At 45.1% G+C, this 21352-nt stretch overlaps 1 protein-coding gene across 9 annotated transcripts in view; it reads right to left on the bottom strand.

The window, feature by feature from the left end:
* Positions 1-21352, bottom strand: part of GRAMD1B (GRAM domain containing 1B) — a 132656-nt gene that overhangs the window by 25779 nt on the left and 85525 nt on the right. For 3 of the 9 annotated variants that reach the window (XM_074851156.1, XM_074851152.1, XM_074851157.1), the window contains 5 exons: positions 12046-12256; positions 10526-10546; positions 7221-7244; positions 4696-4716; positions 3648-3671 (listed from right to left, as the gene is read on the bottom strand). In XM_074851156.1, the coding sequence (XP_074707257.1) occupies positions 3648-3671; positions 4696-4716; positions 7221-7244; positions 10526-10546; positions 12046-12256 (301 nt within the window). Of the gene's footprint in view, positions 1-3647; positions 3672-4695; positions 4717-7220; positions 7245-10525; positions 10547-12045; positions 12257-20857; positions 21098-21352 lie in introns of those variants that run through there. The other 6 variants (XM_074851159.1, XM_074851158.1, XM_074851153.1 and 3 more) reach the window with 6 other exon arrangements.

Genomic DNA, 21352 nt, shown 5'->3' with positions numbered 1-21352 from the left:
CTCCCCAGGGAAAGATCTCCCTGATAATACACAAACAAATCCTCCAACAGCAAATTTGAAGGAACTGTTGTTGGGGGATGGGACAGGACAGGGAAGTCTGACAACACAAGAACTGAGAAAGGTATGGTCTTGTACAGCACACGTCACAGAAAACAGGTGAGGGGGAGAGACGGTGAGAGGCAAAGGGGGAGGAAAATCTCATCCGATTTGCACGACTGATGGACTTGCTCTTAACTCTTCAGGGAAGATTTACATTGCTTCTGGACAGAACAGGGAAACTACTGTAAAAGAACATTCCCTGCCTGTGTGGGAGAGTTTAGACCCCACTGACAGCAGGACTGCTATGCTGATTGATGCCAGCAAAGGAACTGGCCACCTGTCCCACAGCATTTCTTCCAAACTCCGTCTGGTCTCTCGGGTTTTTTTCCTCTTTTTTTTTTTTTCTCCCCTTTTAAAAGTGAATGAACAGTCAAGGAAGAAGCTTCAAAGTAATAACTGGCCATTTGGGGCGGACAGTTCATCATCACATGAGCTGGCAGCAAAAGCTCACTTCTAACATAGTGCCCCCACACCATGGTAACTGTGCCAGGCCTGGTGATCCACACACCTAAACCCATGGAAAAATCTGAAGGGAGGAAAAATACCTGAAAGACAATGAGTTAACATCGCTCCAGAAAAAGTTTGACAGAATGGTTACTGGAACTTAAAAGACGATTGCACTGATTTACAGAGAAAAAGACTGTTTGTTCCACACCTTGCTAACTCATCATCGGGCCTGGATTTTTGCAATAAACCTTGTTTACATGTTTGCTGTTGCTGAGTCAGACTCCGGCTGCTACCCATTGGAAAGCTGTTTCTGATGTTTTCCTTAAAATGATGCGTAATTTCTCTCTCTTTGTCTTTACAGGGAACATTTTACTCTTTTCAACAGCTGAGTTTCACCCTCCACTCTGGTATCTACAAAGTCTCCAAGAGCATACTGCAAGAAAAAAAAGACAGCCCACCAAGACCAGCAAAGGCTGATTTCTTATGGCGTTCAGTCTTGGGATCGCTTGAGGTTGTTCTTAAGAAGCTGCAAGCGCTGCTCAGAGGTCTCCACAACGAAAGGCCCTTTGCAGCATCAGCCCACCATGGATTCTCAGCCACTTCCTAACTCCCAGCGCACAGGCTTTTACCACAGTTTCCCCAAAGGAAAACCGAGGGCTCTCTCCTTTACATGGCTGCCTACTTGCATTTGACCAGATTTATTTTTGAGACTTTCACGTCTTGCAAGCCAAGCTGAAAGCTGCCCTGCATGAACAGCATTTGTTTGCAGAACTGCAGGTGCAGGGCTCCTGTCCCACTCCGTGCAATCCTCAGTGCAAACTTTGCTCTCCCAAAGACAAGTGGGTAGAACTGTGCTCCTGTCGATCTTTTCAGGACAGCAAATGTTTCTAGTAGTACTTAAGAATACCTGAAAAAGACAATTAGTGTCTTTTCACTGTAATTTTTTTCCCCCACTAACCACTCTGGGGCTAGCCTGCACATAGGTGGAGAGGGTCTGGTTCAAGTCAGCTATAGGGAGACGCTGTAGGAAGAAAAAATATTCAAGCATGGTTGCAAAAGAGAAGGCAGGTGAAAGGAATGTGTATAGATAAACACAAAGGAGAGGAGTACAGAGTAGGGCAGACCTTGGGATCTGAAGAGTAAAATGAAAACCTTGTGGACAGATATAAACCTCACCTCTTCCCTGGTGTCAACTGCATTTGCTCTAACTTTTCAAGACCATCTTATTCTCTTTTCCAGGAGTATCCTCTGTAGATTCTCCCGATGCCTGGTGTCTACCAGCACAGGGACTACTGGAGGCAATTTACAGAAGCAAGACTTGCTACAGAGTGGCAGCTAGAAATGCTGCAGAAAATTGGAGACATACACCCTAATTTAGGAACAGTCAGGGAAGTAGAAGGATCAACAGTCCAACTGAGAGAGAAGTAGACAGAAAAAACCATGGCAGACTGGCTAGGCTCAGTGCCTCAACTGTACACTGACCTCAAGACACAAAAACTGAGAGCTCCTCCATGCTCGGAAATGGGGCCTTCACCCCAAGCCCAGAGAGGAGAACAAAGGAGAGAGCTTTTGCCCTTGGCAGGAAAATATCTCCAGTTAATCTCTAATTTTAATGAGGTCTGCTGGGTGATAAATTCCTTCTACCAACTTGTGGAGTTCCTGCCACCCCACAGCCAGTGCGACCTCCTCCTTCATGTCATCAGGGAAGTGAAACACAAATTTCCCACCTCTCTAAGCACATCAGGTCTACAGAGTAAGTCGCATCTCTGTTTCAATAAACAAAATTATGAAGAAAAGGTTGGGTTTGAGGTCTGGGGGTTTTTTTAAAAATATTTTTTTAAATTATTTTCTAAATAATGAATTAACAATAATTCAACATGCAGACACACAAGTCCAAAGCAGACATGCACAAACTGCGTCCTGATGGCTGAGCACAGACAGGTGGGGCCTAAACCACAGCTGACCAGCAAACTGAGTTTTGCTCCATAAGAATAACAGTTCTTCTAAACCAGAGTTCCCACCACATCTGTGGTTCCTCACTAAAGGCATGAGAAACACCTCCAGGACTTCTTCTTTCCACTGCTAGTGAACTCAGCCAGCCCAGTGACAGTCTGCTCTTCCACCAAGACATGAACACAAAGCAAGCCCTGTAAGGTTGAGTATATTTATTCTCAAACTGGTGTTCTGTTCTAAATCTCACAGTGCCCCTGGACCAGTTTGCATTTGTCCTCTGGAAAGCAAAGCAGAGAAAGCACACCAAGACCAAGAAAGGACAGGTCTGCCAAACCAATCCGTGACCTTGGTGCACCCCTTTTCTCCGACTTCTCAGTCTGGTAGGGATGTCAATCCCAAAAAGCACTGGTAGGATCAAAAGGAGAACATATAAGGCGAGAGAAGTTGGTAACATCTTAAAGAAAAAGTAAAGGAAAAAGAATCCAGGAGAGGAAAAAGGAAGGCTTCCAACTAGCAAAGAAGGATACAGTGCTACAAGGACAAAAAGACCAGTTAAAAGCAGCAAAAACTGAAGTCATCTTAGAAAACTGGCATTCTGACCACCGATGCTCTGGGGATCTTTGAGGACCGTGTGCTCTTTGAAGCAAGGACTGTATTTTTGGTTTGTGTTTGTACAGTGCCTGGCACCCGGGGCTGCTGAACTGGCACAAAGAACAATGTGGAGGGTGTTTGCTCTGAGCATAGTGAGGTTTATATAAAATGAAAGTGGGGGAAAGTGAGTACAGGAAATTACAAGGCTTCGTGAAGGGGTGGCCTCCACAGATTCATTTCTAGAGCTGCTCTCAGCAGGGAAAGGAACAGAAGAATCATAATGGTCCAAATGCCAGAAAAATCCTGCCTGGAAGGAGTTGGCAAAGAAGAGAAACTATATTAAGGAGATGCATTAGCAAATTTTTAGTGGTAATAATACTGCCAAGTAGGGTTGACTGCCTTCCTGGAGTTTGTGGCCCATCCATTATTTCCACATTGCTGCTTTTATCTGGCCAAAATGTCTCTACTAACTAGAACATGGTTTGGTTTTGTTTTGTTTTCTAAAGGAAAATAACGGGGTGGGGGGGAAAACCACAAAAAATGCAGCCAGTGCTTACTCTCCGGATGTACTGTCTCTCATGCTGAAAATATATGGAGGAAAAACAAGAGAACAGAAAGATAAGATAGAGAGGACATGAAAACACAAGAGACCCACACGAGCAGACCACAGCAAAGCATCATGCAGCAGGGTATGGACCTCAGCAGCTACAGTCAGAAGCAGCTCTTGCATAACAGCAAGTCACCTTTAGCCGTGGCTGCAGACTCACATTTTTGCAGCAGCCTGGCTGGGCCTGTGCATGTGCCCAAACTGCCTCGCTCCACGTTCCTTTATCTGCCACTTCTCCACCAGTTTGGACTACCATGGTTTAAACTTCATTCTTAATGCCACAGTCTCTATGCTTCTCTCTGCTTCTGGGATCATGTCTTTTCCTGTCCTTGCTACCATCCTAGTGCTGATTATATACAGCAACTAAGTTAAATCTGCCTCTCATTCCTCTGTCCAATCTGACCACACTGTATCAGCCAACTGGGTCTACGGTAGGAACTGCTGCTGAACATGGAATGGCTGCTGCGTTTGCCTACTATCTACTTTAGAGCGCTCGAGGGGTAAGGGTTCAACCGTGCAAAAGTGACACCCATTGTGGAAATTTGCACACCACCAGTGTTGTACCAAAACCACTGCCACTCGTGCTTGAGGAACGAAAATAAGATCAAGGCAGAAGCAAAAGATGGTTTGTGTTTCTGTGAGGTCAATAGAAAATAATTCCTCTCTCGCCCCATACCACCCTGAGAGATGCAAAGGGTTTGCACAGTGGCAGCTCTGTTTGTCACCATGTCAAGACCGGCTCTGCTGGGAAACTGGAAGGTACAGGATGGGGAGATCATCAGAAGAGTGACTGAAGAGACAAAGCTTTTGCTCTCTGCCTCTGGCATCCTTTCCCTCAGGATGTCAGTCCTCCTTTGTCAGTTCTGAGCCATTTCCATCTCCTCTTTTTGGAAATGGTCAGTATGCCCCAGTGCCACTGCAAAGCCCCTTTGCACCTTCCCCCCACCCAGGTGCCCAGCCCACAGTCACCCAGGGACAAGAGAAACTGGAGTACTTACATTATACCAACTCTGGCTTTTCTGTAAGGCAAAATAAAAGAGAAGCATTAGTTAGCACAGAGATCTTAAGATCAAAAAGAAAGACGGACAGAGAAACTAGGTCCAATCTGGTTTTATATAATTAGTGAAGTGAAAGTGGGATTAAACGGGAAGATTTCAGTGGATTTCACAGTGTGGTCTAACACAGTTCTTTCCAGTTACAGGAACAAAGAACAAACCCAGAAGCACGAGTCTGTAATAGGAAACAATTCAGGCTAATGTGTGCATGTCCACATGCACGCACACACACACAAACTCACACGCGCATGCTGTCATCATTTTTGCAGAACAGCAGCGCCCACTAGCAACAGAGGAGCTGATCATAACCACCGCCAGCCATTTCTGTCAGAGGCTTCATTCTTCCACGTCTGCTGGCTAGGTTGCAAAAATCACATTGTGTTGAACGCACCCTGTGCAAATAAGCCCTCGAAGAACTACCAGGAGGCAGGGACACACTTTTACTCACAAAAGCCATCAGGCAAAACTTTCAATAGTATTTTGAAGGGGAGAATCTTAACAGAGCCAGGAAAAGAAGCCTGCTGAAGAAAATCACTAGAAAAGCTAAGGAAAAAAAAAAAAAAGGATGGGTTTTTTTCCAGAATTTCAGTGCACAGTGTTTTTCATCATCTGCACATGTGATTTTTTTTGTCCTTATCATGGCATTTCAGATGGTTTGAGAGGACAGGCCACATGTCACATTGGAGCGTATGAAAAAGCTAGCTCAGCTTGGAAAGTCACACTTGGCAATTTTCAGCTGGAAGTGAGATTTATCTGCAGAGAGAGACGAAGGAATAAGCTTCACACTCCCACTCCAGTCAGGCTGACTTTCCAATGTCAGGACACTGAGCAGAACTGACAGAAAGTATAGGCATCCCCCATTTTAGGGTGGATTTGCCTCAGGGCGATGAAGCCTGGGGGCACTGTAGCCTTGCACCACTAGGGGTGGTCAGCTAAGGTGCATATTGCCAGGCACGTTGTGTCAGCAGCCACAGAGCTGTGCCCGTCCCCCTCTCCCAACCAGCAATGGCACGTCTCCATTACACTTGGGGGAGTTGAGCCTAATAGACAAGGACAGAAGCAATATTTCACTGCATTTCTTTCTTTGAAATCATCTTGCTTCTGACCTTGGACTGGGAGTATTTTTCACAGCTTTATATACCCAGTCTGGAATATGAAGGAAAACATACTGTCCTCCAACTTGTAACAGCCTGTGGAAGTTTCACTCAGAGAGTTAAGTTCATATTCACTGAAACACAGAAACTACCCACACTAGGATAGCCCACAACAGGACCAAGGACATACAGGACGTTTACCCAAGGAAAGTAAGCGCAAAGTGTTAACGAGATCAGATTGGACCAGAGATTTCTATGAAGACACAGGGTTGCTTACACTGTTCTGTTCCTAGACCCCCTCTTCTTTCAGTTTCCTATGCTCCCTGTATGCCACTCCAGTAGACAACCTTCCTGGCATCAGGATCTCAGTCACGGAGCCAACAGTTCTAAAGGTTCCCTTGCAACCTTGGGCATTTCTGCGTTTCGCTGCACTGGTGAAAACCCCCCACAGTAACACAGTACATGCCACAGGCCAAAATCCAAAAGTTTGACATTAAAGAGAGGAACACACATAACACCTTTCCCCAAATCCTGGGGAAAGGAATCGAACTGAAGAACTGAATACACAGTATGGCTCATCAACTAACCAGAGAAATTTCCTGTTACTTCCTACACTTTTCCATACTTGGCCATACCCTCCATTCATAAAGGGTCTGGCTGAAGTCATCCTCTGCAAGTAGGACATGGAAAAAGGCCTTATGCAATTCAGCCTATACTAAAAAAATTCAGGGGAATTAATCCATGCACACACCACCTTGTCCTCAGGAGCACAGGCTCTAAGATGGAGTGAGTTTTCCTGCAGATTTGTTTTGCCATCTGTCTGCCTTAATGAGCAAAAGGCATAACTCAGAAATTCCTGAGGAAAAAAAATCATAATCAAACTATAAGTGGCATAGACAAAACAGAGGCACTGCTGTCACTGTGTCTTCTAAATCAGGGTGCACGTGTTGTGGTGTCAGCACACTGCAACAGGATTTCATTCCCCTCTGCTGCATTAATTGCAGTAACTATTTCTTCCCCCTCACACTTTGATTTCCCCAAACCGCTGCTCCTCTATGAAGGAGCTCTGCAGCTTCACCTTTCTTAAACTCTTTCACACAATTATACTGACATCCAAGCCTCATCTTTTGCCCCCACCAAGTTTTCTAAACATGAGGTGATTCCTTCCCGCGACTCCTGTTTTGTAGGTAGAACAGACAACAGGAAGTCCAAAGAGGAGACTACCCGAGTCCTTAAATCTATCTTCAATTATATTTAACTTTTTTTTTTTTTTAACTCACTGAGAGTCAGAATACAGGGGGATGCAAACTGTGAAAATCAAGAGATGGTATAATGTAGGGGGAAAAGAAAGAAAAAGGAAAAATATATTCTTACTTTGAGCAGGTTAAGTCTGTCATACTGGAAAAAGAAACCATAAGCATTAGAACAGAAAAGAGAAAAAATAAATAAGTAACAGGTATGGAGTTGCACACAGAAGTGGAAAAGATGTTACTGATTTGCAGCGATGATGCTATAGGAGCAGACACCAGAGTTCATAGTTACATAGTGGCTGTAAGCAGGAAGAACTTAGGAGAACTTGAGGAAGGCGAAAAATGGGGTATTTCCCGTGAGCCTCTAATTCATACAGTGTGGCCTCTAAATCTTCATGGGTTAATGATCTTATATTTGAATATACTGCTATGGAAGATTACAGCTTTACAGTGCAGATGGGAAGCAGTGGGTTACGCACATGAAGTTCAGCCTGATAACTTGATGCCAACAGAAGTTTCCACCTTTCAGTAGTACTGGGAGCAGGATCGTAGCTCACCCCTACATACTGTTGCTTCCAGGGGAATGGAAACCTTTTGCCAAGTGCATGACATGCCATAGAGCTCTAGAAGTATCCCTAAGTCCATTTTACAACTGGGGAAACAGAGGCACAGAACTGGGGTGAGGGCAGAGCTCGGAACAGATTCCAGAACCCTTTCTCCTGACCTGTGTACTTCCAAAAATCTACACTACTCACCTGGCTTCTAAATGCCCATGGCCAAATAACTCAAAGAAACTGAAGAAATTTATTCCCAAATCCCTCACCCTGGTCCAAAACAGCCAGAATTTCATGACCTACTACCTAAAAGGGGGATTAATACCACTCAGTGAGAGGGGTGCCAAACTTTTCTCATAATCCCATGCTGAAAAGACAAGGTGCAACAGTCATAAGCTGCCGTAAGGGAAATTCTACTTGGGTAGAAGGAAACAGCCTGTTCACAACAAGAGTGGTTAAGCACTGGAGCAGGGGCCCAACAAGGCTGTGGGATCTCCAGTCTTAGAGGCTTGCAAAATGTGGCTGGCCAAGACTTCAGACCAACCTGATCTAACCACATCAGCCTTGCAGGGGCTTGGACTAGAGACCTTCTGAGATCCCTTCCGACCTAAACTGTTCTACAGTCTCCAGGGCCTACATCAAAAGTCATGTTTTCCCCTAACCTGATCCTTATCCTCAGTATTCATTATTAGCTATAGACAGTGGGCAGAATCTGAAGGATTTGCAATGGAGAGGAAATCACTTTTATCCTTGGCCAAGACCAAATGAGTTAAAAATATATATTTCATTGTTGGTTGCTAGCAAAAAGGGTTTTTTGCTGAGTTCAGAAAGCTGTTCCAGAAGCAGCAGTGTTTGCCAGTAAAAGCCTAAGGCTGACGCAGGCCTATAGGTGGTTTGGTCCATGGCACACTGGTGGACAGCATGGAAAAGCAAACTCCAGAAAATATTTCCTACAGATGTAATCCAGTGCTTAAAAACTCCTGGTGAAGCACTCCCTCTGATGGCACCACTGCAGCACGACAATTAACACAACAGACAAAAGAGGGCAAGGGACTTTAAGCAGATCTGTCAGCAATTGTATAAACACGGCATCAAACTCATGGGCTCAAGCTGTTTCATTTCATTAGCAAGACAGGTTGGGAAATCAGACCGTTCTTCTGACAGAAGACGGGTGGGGAGAGGAGAAGAGGCTGAGAAAGGAGATTTAAAAATCTTTGTCCTTAAGTTCTTTGTTCCTAACCTCTCCCTGTCTTGAACAGATACCATCATCATCTGTGTGGGGAGAATCAGGGGGCTTATTATGCCTGAGATTCCTCACTTGTACCAGAGAAAGTCACCTTGTGGAGCACAGAAAAGAGATTCAGCCTTCGCACTGCTTCGGGTTCACCCTGTGCACAGACGGTGGGTGAGCAGGGCAGGAAGCTCGGACGCAGGCTGGGGGAGGTCATGCCCAGGATCCCCTTCCCTCTGCGCATCGGCTTCCTCGCACTGGAACTTATCCGAGGTCCACGTCCCTCTTGTTTCTCTAATCATCTTAAAGGGGTTAGGTTTTTTCCTCTGAGAAAAGCAAGGGGCTGACTGCAAGCACATCACAGTACCACTATGCATACATTTTCCACATACATCTCTCTCTTACTGACGTTCTTCCCACCAGTCCCTCTCCTAACAAACCTCTCCATAGCTTAGGCAAAGCGCCTCCAGCTTACCACGACCTGTCCTGACCCACACGCCTCTACTCACCAGCAATCCTCTCAGGGCTCTCTGCTACTCCAGACCTGCATTTTCCATAGAACTTCTTTCACACCTCACCTGAGACATCAGTCCCACAGTCCTCCTTTGTAGACATCCAAGCTACAGTTACCAAGCACAAGACAATCTGTCTAAAAAAGATGTAAAGAAGCTTCCAGCAGACACCAGCAATCATACAAGGTCAGGCTGGTTACAAGAGGCATTATGACCACAGAAAAACAGTAAGCCAGCACTGTAGACTTCACTGCTCTCTGAGAACTTGCCTAGAATGAAATCTAAGGCATCAACTGGGGAAAGGCCAAGGCATTGATTTTGTGGATTATGAAGCCATCCAAGCCATTCTGGTTTTAACTTGTGTACATGTGGAAATGCCAACAGCCTGGCATTTTGTCCAATAAGCATCCCATTTGCATTTCGGGTTTTTACACTCTTCTGAGGGCAGCATAGAGATGTGAGATTCAATCTCAAATGAGCTTATCTCCAATCCAAGCACCCACAGAAGGATCTTCTACTTACTACCTTTCAGAGCGAGCCCATGAATTCTCATAATTCATTTGGGACAGGTCTGTTCTAACAGGTTTAAGCTGGGTTCATTTGAAATCACCGATCTTTAATATTTACATCACACAGGAAAGCGTGCAAGGGCAGTAAGCTGAGATCACTGGCCAGGAAACTACTACTCCATCATAAAAAGTAGGCAAGAAGTTATGGAGATCAACTCTTGTTTCTGAAAGGCATAAAGTAGGGAGAGAGGAAAGAGAAGGGATTATGGTACTGTTCAGCCTACCAAAGCCAGCAGATTTCTCCCTGGCAAAGACAGCAGCTCACTTCAAGGGATAGGGAAAGCAAACCTTAAAACAAAGGCTAAAATTAGTTGGAAGTAATTGAAGGAGTGTGAAGAACAGGCCAGTTCTCACACCATGTGAGCAAATATTAATGAGATCCCAGTGATCTAAGTGAAACCAGCTTCTCGGCTACAGGCATCGGGCTGAGCTCTTGCTGACATTCTCGCAGCCGCACCAGGAGAATGCCTTTTACTGGGGTCACCGCTCAGTACCACAGGGAGGGTTTCTGAGTGATGAGACAATTCTACAGTGGGGGACAGGAGAGAAAAAAGAAGGCTTACTTTGGAGAGGCGCTTGTGTGACTTAATCGGAGAGTAAGCATGCAGGAATGAAAAGAGAGAAATTAAGGAAAGAAGAAAAATTACCTCGCAAATCAAGAGAAGGAAAACCCACAAACCCAACAGAAAGCATTATATCCCCCCCCTTCCTTGTGAAAAGTTCCATGAATTAAAGTCAAGCTTTAGTAGTCACCATGTTAGTAAAAATCGTGCTCCCACGGCCTTTTTATGGGCCAGGGCAGTGCAACTCATCTCTGTAATTCCCCCTTACCAGGGCCGCCATCTCCCTGACAGAGCATCCCCAACATGGCTACAAACACGGTGCGTCCTGCATCCTGCCTGCCTCCCCCCCTGCACGCCTTTCACAGGCTGCTGGCACTGTAACACAGGAGGGTGCATCCAGTCCCACGCCCTGGGGGAGGGCTTGTAGGGTACTGTGTGTGCAGGAAGCAAGTCTGACCTCAAGGGCAACCTCAGAACTGACAGGTTTCAAATGATTCATCTTGAAAAAAACCCTTCACCCCCTCTTTGAACTCACGTACTCCCTCCTTAGCAGCAAGAGATCAGTTCAGCCCAGTGAATCCAGTTTCCTCTGCTGACAAAGGGGAGTGGATGAAGACTACTTGTGTGCATGACACAATCCGGCAATAAATGGGGCAAAGATCTAACAACTCATTTCACACAAGCCATCAGTTATGCCTGTGACACCGTGAAGTTATTCAGGCCGAAATACTTCACTTCCAAAATCCAGAAAAACACAAGTGCTCCTGACAGCTATCTATCTTATAATACGCCACTGACAATGGGGTTATAATCAAGGTTATGTTCAGCTCCCAAGGCCTTCGTGTGTTTCACCAGGTCCCACTGTTCACAGAAAATCAAGAGTCGCCAAACCTGAAACCCTTTCTCAGTACAGCAAAGACAAGGCTGTTTCTAATATGGTCAAAAGAGACAATACCTTTCTAGGGAAAATATCATCTACCCTGGCCGAAACAGCCATAATACTGCACCGAGAGGAGGTAACGTGCAGAGAACTGGCAAACGGACTCTGTACAACTTGAACCTCATCTCAACACAGGGCTTAGACAGGACTGGAGAAATGCATGGGCCCTTCTCAGGCTGTCTGCACACAGCAACCTTCACTTGTTCCGTGACCCTTCATGATCCAGATCATAAAATGTAATTGCAACAGCTGATTTTCAAGGTCTTTCTGAAAACCACAAAGCCTCCCAAGGAAACAGGGCCTTGACTGCAAAGAAGTTAGCCTACATAAGCTGTTATGCAACTGCAGTACTAGCCATCAGCAACTCCTGGACTCAGCTCGCTGATAGATAGATTGTGCTGAAGTCTGACCAACGCAAATGGCTCCCAGTTAGGAGAATTTTCAGAAATATGATGGGGGAAGAAGGAGGAAAGTTAGCCAGAGAAAAAAAGGCACAGGACAAAGCCAGTGTACCACGTTAGAGAGTTTAGAACTGGGGACACGTGCACATCTTGGCCAAAGTCGTTTGCTCGCTCCTCACCTTGGAGTTCTTGGCCCCGCTGCGGCCTGACTGAGAGGAACAGCTACGCTGAACACCCTGCTCCGGCGTGGAAGGGGATTTGTCCGACGAGTGGTCCGAGCCTTTTTCCACCATGGTGTCTCCTTGGGAGTCCTGCGGTGTCGGGGACCGGGAGCGTTTGCGCAGGATCGGGGAGCAGGCAGGCGTGCTGCGGTTTGAGTTACTGGCAGTACTGCAGAAAGAAAGAAAGAAAGAGCAGGGTTAATAATCTTCAGCTCAGACAGAAAGCAACTGCACCCATGCCTTGAGCAGGAGCATTACCCACAGATTTCTCCACTAGCACAGTGGACAAATCTGGCTTCCCAAAGCAATTGCCTCAATGCCACACTTAAGACTTATGCCCCCAGTAAAATTAGGCTGTAGACACTTATCATTTATCAGTGGCAGAGGGAACTACAATGACCTGCCAGTGTCTTTCTCCACCCGCTCTTCAATTCATCTGACCACAGATGAATGCCGAGAATGAACTCATTCTCTCCTGTCGGCTCTGAGAGTTTAAAATGATGATCTGAGCTTAGAAAACCTAAACTTGCACTCAAGAATGAAGGAGATGTCAGTGTGTTCTTGATACAGTCCCACTCTGTCCCTCCTTTATTTCAGCAAGTGTAACCACTTTCAACAGGATGCACAAAAATGGAATCATATCTTTTAGTAAACAGTCCATTTTAGATCATCAAAAACCATGGGCTGCTGGGAGGGCATTCGTGATGACATACAACGCAGTCATGATTTCCTGTACCAAATCATCCTTTCCCACACCAGTTAGAGTAGGGCATGAAAATGCTTCACTGTAACATAAAAGCTCTCACAAATTAAAAAAAAAGTTCCCCTTTCATAATGGGGAAAAGCAAGACCTTTCAGAGTTTTACAGAAATTATGAAACCTTTAGGGGAATGGAACTTCTCATGCCATACCTTTAGCAAATGCCCTAACACCTCAAACAGAAAGCCAGTTACAAGTATATTTATACAGAACAGGAAAACTCAGATTTCCTCACTGTTCCTTCTCTTTTGATGCCTCCTTTTCCTGCCAGACTCTTCAAAATACCACATGCTACATCCATTTTTCCCTACATAACTCATTTCCTTCAGCAGTCAAATCTATTTATGACTGGCCCAAACATCTTTGAGGCCTTTGCAGCTGGTACCTTTCAACTCTGCAGCCTGCAGGTACCAGTGGAACCTGGGCTGATCCAAGGATGAACTTTGTGCTAATTCTGCCACACTGGGTTGTTACGGTACCCTGTTATCTTCTGAGCATTAGAAAGCAGGCCACATCTGAGCGACAGAAGAGCAGGCAGTAGGAAAAGGATGAGGGAATTACAACTGTAAGGGACTGAGTTAAAGAAGCTAGTACAATTAAACTCTGAAGGGCTATAATTTAAGCCCAATTACATATAGAAAACCGAAGTTTGCTTTCACAATGGGATGTACAATGAGGTAGTTAAAATGGATCATTTCCTTTCTGAAAAAAAAGAAAAGTTGAATATATGTTTGAGGTTTCATTAATCCTCAAACAAAAATCATGTCCGCCTCTTACCTCTGAAGATGCCAAAAACATTTTACAAATGTTAGTTAGCAGATACAAGTACATAATGTAATACACTCCTCCAGCAGTTATCAGGTTTAGTTTGGTTTGGTTTAATACTGGATGAACTGGTCTTATAAATTATCCTTTATTTGCTCGCTGCTTGTGTTAACAGAGAAGTGATGAAACTTTCCCTAAACAATTTGCAGAAAGCATACAACAAAGTTGCTTATGCAAACATTAACAGAATCAAATGTCACACTTACATACAACAAGACTGCAATTGGCATGTAGCATGCAAGAAGCATGGCACTTTGCAGAAAACCCTTAGAAGATATTTTCAAGAACATAAAGTGTGGAAGTTCATACAGATAATGAACGGGCTAGAGAAAACAGGTTTGCAAAATGTTCTGCAAGTAGAAAACTGATTAAATTACAGACTCTGCTCTGTTACCTATTTCTACTCAATAGACTGAGAATCATATAGATATAGAATAATAAAAAGCTGCTTGTTCAAACACCGCCTAAACCCGAATTTAGCTCCAGTGTGAAGACCAGCAGTGTAATTCCCCCCCTTAGCTTGTTTCTTCAAGACACAGAATACTGAATACTGACTACATGTACAGCACAACTGCAGCAATATTCAAGCTTAAATCCCTCCAAATCATGTTTGAAATAAAACAAAACACTGAGCAAAGATGATCTGGACCATTCTCCCAGCAGCATTGCCTGCAACACTTTAGGTATATCATGAAGTAAAATTATCAGGCCTTTTTTTAGTTTATTGAAATGTACAAAACTATCTGGTTTCTTCACAGTTAATCCAGTTCAAATGGGTATTTCACTTTTTCTGTCCTCCTGCTGCTACTTCTCCTGCTAAACTGAAGACATACACGCTTTTTTCACAACCCAGCATAGTTGCATCTAGCATACCAACTGCAATCAGTAACTATGTGCACGTGCAGGAGATGCTATGCAAATAGTACCAAGACTTGAAGTTCACCGGCAACGCTTCCAGAGATGGAAATGGTTTTGAATTGCCATTACCTATGGTTAAGAACTCTAAATTCTGAGGCTGTATTGCTCCTGCTCATGCTGTGTTATTGCTTATCTGGCATTACCTCAGATTTCCTAAATCTTGCCCCCAGCATGCTTGATTCAACATAGACTAGTTTATGTGAGAGGTCCCCAGAAACACAAGGCAAGAATTTGAAGCCAGTGTTCCCAAGTCACGTATCATTGCACTGAATTTGTTTGAACAGACGTACTCGTTTTTCTTCTACAGCTCTACGAAACCAGAATTTGTCATGCACAAACTCCTTCTCATTTTCAGTTCATGTGAGTTCACACTCACAAGTTTCGCTTTGAGTTTCAGCTTCAAGCAACTCTATAAAAACCAAGTCAAATTCAGTCAAGGTTCTGCTTGCTTTCAGGTTACAGTTACGAAGGCGTTTTTACTGCTTCTAAAGTAAAGCACAAAATAACCAATTCAAAACCAGGGTATAGCTGCACCATGTGCATATGAAACTCAGATGAAACCCACTAAAAAGTTCGGTACTCAAATCATAATCAAATGAGAAATGAGATAAATTTTGCAATAAATACAGTAACACTAGCTCCAATGTACACTCACTCGCACAGGCATGAAGATACAGTCTCATTTTTCACACTCTGAGCACACACATGCTCCAAAACTGGCTTAACACACCTAGCACAGCCACCACTAAGCAGTGGGCAGCTACGGAGGCCAACTCAAGCTAATCACCCAAGATCTTACAAAGCTCCTCAGGTGGGTTTTTCAGCCACAGCTGAGTATCCCATACTGCTGCAGCTACACAGGAGCAGCATCAGCACTAACTAGCTTAATTCTGGCGTGTATATGTTTGTCCAGGCTCAGTTCACACTACTGCAGCCACACGTTTTGGTGCCAGCTCTGCCAAGCCCAATCGCAGGCAGACTCTGGCCTCCAAGTTCCTTTTACAGTCACTTTGCATCTCTGGCGTGCTTTAAAAAGCTATATCCATACATACATATTGTGTATGTAGCTAAGCTTGGGATTCTTACAGCTATAAAAGAACCCTGAGGATTCTTTGCAATTCTCTAATGGAGAACTCAACAAGAAACCTGACTTTGTTCAAAGGATTTATAATGAGATGAGCTCATCTAAACAAAATCCATCCATACATATTGTGTATGGATTATCACCTTTGCAGAGATAGGGAAAAAAGACAGCTTCAGGGGCGCCTTCTTAGGCCCTCCCTTAAGGCAGTGGCAGAGGGCTGATCAAACTCAGGAGGTCTGAACCCACCTCATGCTATCTGATGACTGGGCACTGCTGAGTATTTCTCACGGGTGGGCACGCAATGAAGAACACGAAGAGTCTGTTAATTCAGCCTCTCACCTCTACCACAACGAGGACAGGCACAAAAAACCACAAGCCTGCAACTCCGTCCCACTCGCCTCCCCCTGCCCCGAGCCCCTCAAAACTCTCGCTGCTCCTGCTCAGTCCCTGGAGTTTGAATCTGACCCAAGGCACAGCCATGACGAACGCTTTCTGCAGTTGCCATAGTGACCAAGGCCTGCAATTGAACCAGGAATCAACGCCTGAAATGCCAAAACGGCTTGACCCACTTTGAAAAAAAATAATAGTAATAAATAATGCTTTACAGACCTAATTGACCAGAGTGCATTCAGGGCCTCACATACCCCTGCAGTGTAGCCTTTAGTAGATGCAACACATTAAGTCTGGGACAGAACACAAGCAAGCCCACCTAAGCAGCAGCCCCTTGCTCCTAGGGGAAACCCCTGCATAGAGTATATGAAAGCACAGAAGGCAGAGTATGTCGTCTTGGTTTATGTTCATAGTGAAGAACTGAGCTTTTCTTTAGGTGGTGGAAAAAGAATGAACATTTGGCCATGCACGGACAAGCTACCTGGTCACACCCTGCCTTGGACGTTCCACAAAGCAAGGACACAAGGCAAGACGCAAAAAGGCCAAACTTTCTCCTCCAACGGAGTATGTCCTGTAAAGATTTGGAGCAGCCGAATAACGGAGACTGCAGCAAGCAGTAGTTTTTGGGAAAGGCTACAGTCTGTACCCCACAAGCTAAGCTTGGGATTCTTACAGCTATAAAAGAACCCTGAGGATTCTCTGCAATTCTCTAATGGAGAACTCAACAAGAAACCTGACTTTGTTCAAAGGATTTGTAACGAGGGCAGCTCATCTAAACAAGTAGCAGCTTCAGGCACACTATCCTCCCTACCTTCATTGTGATCACCAGCTTCTCAGATGGCAGGAACAGACCAAGGTCACCATTTCCTGCAGTATATTTCTAACTCCTTGGACTTCAAGAAAGTTCTGATCTGGAAAGTTAGCCGGCAGCCTCTACGTCCACCAGAGTTCTCAAAAGAACTTACCAGAGTAGATCTGCTGAAGTTGCTCACATCTCCCTGCAGCCCATAGCACCTTCTTAATAGTAAGCTCTTCAAGGCCCAAAACTGGGGTTACCAACAGCATTGTGAACCTTGGGCTTAATTCTGGAAAGTGTTGAGCACTATGTCCCCAAACCAGCAAAGAATTTAAGCACATATTTAACTCTGTATGTCTGAAGTCTATGGGCTGTGCAAAGTCAAGCCTGTGCTTACATGCTTCTCTAAACAAGAATGAAGGATATGCTCAAGCATGAAACAGAACTCTACTGGTAAAGTCTTGAAAAGAGCAGGAGAAGCTACAAGGTCAGGAAGACACCTCAAGCCTGGCTGTAGTACAAAATGAGTTAATTCTTGTCAGAAACAGCTAGTAAGGGGGTTAATTAAACGCCTACAAAGATACTTTTCTGTGATACAGTCTGACATCAGTGGAAAAAGATGAGATTCAGAAACTCATTATGCAGTCTACCAAACAGCAAGCAGATGGTAACAACTTTTGATCAGCACCAACCTACACTCACTTCAAATTGATAATCCAAGAATGAAAACCTCCACATATCCTCAAGCAATTCCCTGGGCTTGCCATTGCTCTACAAGCAGTAACAAAATACTATACTTACATTACATCTCCCAGTAAAAAGACAAAAAAGAAAGCATTATATTAAAAAGCAATGACACCTGTGGAGTTGTTCAGAAACTGAGCAGTGTTTCATGACAATCACTTTAAAAAGACCAGTAATAGTATGCTTCCTGCATGTTTTTTAAACAACTAGTTTTTAACAGAAAACTCCATCCCTGTCAAAGATTTACTCTGATTATTTTGACATTTCACAGAATAGTGTCCTCCTCCTATGATAGTCACTAGCATGCTTACATATTCATGAGATAAAATTAATGCAATTATTATGCTCCAGGGGATTAGCAAATCACTGCAAGCGTTAGGAAGGAATTTGCCTTCTGCCCATATACAACAGTGCAAGGTTGGTCAAATGTATTATTAACAATGTCATTGTCTTTCTCTGAATCATCTGATACTGGTTACCACTAGAGACAGACTATCAACAATGATGGACAAATGGTCTGATATCTTACAGAAACTCCCACTGTGCTGTGTTTGAAACAGTCCCTCCACTGCTCCCTTCCTACTTGGAGTTATTGCAAAAATCCCAAGAAAAAGTTGGAGAATGTTTTCAAAATAGAACAAGACAGATCTTAATAATTCTGTCCGATAACGCAACAGTCATAATTTAAAAGGGATCATCAATCTGCAGAGAACCCACACGTGTTATATATCACACACTAAACCCTTCCATGGCTCATAAATTAATATCATTCCATTTGCTCCAGAGGAAGACAAACCGCATGGAACAAAGTCTGATGGATAATACAATGAAATCTGGGAAGCAATAAAGGGGAGATAATGCAAAATAAGAATTTCACATCCCTCTGAAGCTGAGGGCATGGCTGTTTCAGACACTGCCCCACCATGGTCACCTGCAGGTCGCTCAGTCTCTGGCTGTACTTCCAAAGGAGGAACAGATATGGGCTTTGTTTCCTCACCAAAACACCAATGGCTCTTGTAATTAACCGCAAAACTGCAATAGCTGATGCTGTTTTCAAAATCTCAGAGCCTAGACCTTGGGACAGCTTGCAAGTCTTGTTTAAAAAATAAATATAATAATGAAGGACACTGTTAAGCCATCTCTGATGTGAAGAAAACTTGACAGCTCAAAGAATAAAAAATAAAATTAAAATAAATCCGAGCACGTTTATTTTAAACTGTATTATTTCCAGGCTAACATCAAAATCTTTCAATGGTTTGGAGATGCAACGTTGCTGTCATACATTAAACCATGTGCATTGTTTCAAGGAAGAGTGAGAAAAATGCAATATAGCACTGAATAGCTAGTGATAAAGATCCACGCTCATTTTCAGATGAGGACACAGGTGTGATACAACACCTCAAGAAGAGCACGAGCTCTCCTCCTTTCTGCCCATCTCCTGCTACAACTTCAGCAAGGCTATGAGCATCCCACTTTATTCCCAGCACAGGCAGCGTCCCCCTGAACACATTCCAATCTCGTGGCAGGGGTTTTCATAAACCACAGATTTAACATCTAATGAAGCCTCACACCACATCTTATCAGCGACAAAGCGGGGGTGGACAGGGATATTGTGTATCTTGGGAGTAGAAGACAAAGCTAGAGCTTTACATCTTCCCACTCCCTCCTGCTGCTCATCAGCATCAGCTTTCATAAGTTAATGGAACATGTCGTGATCTTCAAAGCTGGGATCAAATTGATTCCTTTTGCTCATCCCTTTACCATTCTGAAAACGACGACACAACGATCTCACATCCCCTCACCCTGACAGCCTCCCATGCAATCTCTCCCCTTTGCTCTCAACCATGCAGCAGCACTGTCCAGCTGAAAGTTAAAACCAGAGCGGGCCAAGGGCTGCAGCTGGTGCTGGGAAGAGTCAGACACCCTCAGTGCAAGAGTCATACACAGTCATTTGTCCTGAGGACCTGATTCAGGTTTGTTCCCCCCCCCCCCCCCCCCCCCCCCCCATGACATATTCTCTCTTGCTGTATCCAGCTTTCTGGTTTTCAGTGGCATGGGCAGCTGGGGGCTTCCCTTGGCAGAACATTGGGCATCCAAAGTTACTGCACTGATGTAAGATATCTCTCTCAGATTCAGCTTGAAGTTTCCTTCCATCCTATTGAGCCAAAATCACAAGCCCCATCCTAAATCTACCAGCTTCAAAAAGAGTTCTCCTGCAGATGCATGTGACTTAATGAAGCAAGGAAACAGGATCTATCCTCTTTACTGAATCAGGGCTTTCCATGATGGACAGGACAATGCTAGTCATCAGTAATGTAAGAAAAAGCAATTTTTTAGTGAATGGGGATTCATCAGATTCTCACTGCCTATAAACACACACAGTGCAATGAGCCCTCATTTCCTACTGCTCTCCCCTGCCAAAAATAAATATAAAAAGCCACCTCTATGGACTCTGGAGGACAGCCTGAAAAAGCAGCACAAAACAAATTCTGTCCCTCCCCATCACTGCAAATACACAAACACAGAGAGGAATGCAAAGCAGAACCAAGACATCAGTGTGCATGCTCTGAGCCCTTTTAAGAGCAAGGGAGCACATGGGCAAACAAATACACCATATTTCTGCAGCAGCTCCAGCTGCCCTCGGGTGACGCATTGCCAGTTCATCCAACTTCAACCCCCTTCCGCCTCTCTCCATATACCCAGATGTTAGGAGAGCAATAACTGCCCCTTCGGAGGTGGGGGATGGGGGAGGCAGGAGGCGTAAAGGGAAAAGGAGGAGGGGTGAGGGGAATGAAAGCTGAAAAAAAAACCACCAAAAAACAATCAGATTTGCTCATCGGTTGTTTCAAACAATTGAAAAGGCTGCTTTAGCAATTCCACTGCAGGAGAGGTAGGGCGCGTGCATGGGGGAGAACAAGGGAAAAAGGAATCAGCCTGTGGAAGGGAAAAGAAACGAAGCATCTCTGCAACATGATGTCACGCTGTCTGCTTTCAAGTCCCCCAAACAGAAAGGAGCAGCAGCAGCAACCAACATGGACTCCAGATTTAATCTGCCTTGAAAGCGTCTGTCTCGGATGGTCGATTTGCTCGGTAAACCTGTGCTGAGCACAGCCCACCCAGCCCTTTGGCTCCGGCTTTCACACGCACAGATGCACGCGTGTGCACACGCATTCGGAGCCGGCGGACAGCACACGCACACACAGAGGGGAGAGGGAGAGAAGCATCGGCAGAAGGAACAGGAGAGTAACACTAACCTGGTAGCCATTAGGGACCGGAGTGCAGCGCGGAGCAGCTAGGGATTCATTCATTCATGCACTTGTGTGTGGTGGGGGGAGAGCGAGGGTGGGCCAGCGGTGAGGTGGGAGGATACTCACCTCCTGCACCATCTCCGAGCCCTTCCCGAAGGGACGAGGGAGTCGGGGGGTGCCTGGGGCTCCTCACGGGCACCCAGAGCCCCCTCTCTCAGCTCCCTTGCATACTGCTCGGGTTCCTGCCATGGCTCGGCCTCTCTTCTCCCCCCTCCCACCCCCCCCCACCCCGCTCTTGGTGATTATGATTTTTTTTGTGCGGCTGGACCGAGGTCTTGCGCGCCTCTCGCCCTCGCTGCCAGTTCTGCCACACGCGCTCCTGGCCGGGTGCGCGCAGACACACGCGTGCGCGCACGCTGCCTGTGGGCTGCCGCTTTACATAATGCAACCCCCTTCGTGCCTTCGTTATTCACGTCTGCTGGAGGAAACAGGGGGGCGGGG

The sequence above is a fragment of the Strix uralensis genome, chromosome 26 (genome assembly GCF_047716275.1).
Source record: "Strix uralensis isolate ZFMK-TIS-50842 chromosome 26, bStrUra1, whole genome shotgun sequence".
NCBI lineage: Eukaryota > Metazoa > Chordata > Aves > Strigiformes > Strigidae > Strix > Strix uralensis.
Note: the sequence above shows the minus strand (reverse complement) of the source record. Positions and strands in the feature narration are given on the sequence as shown.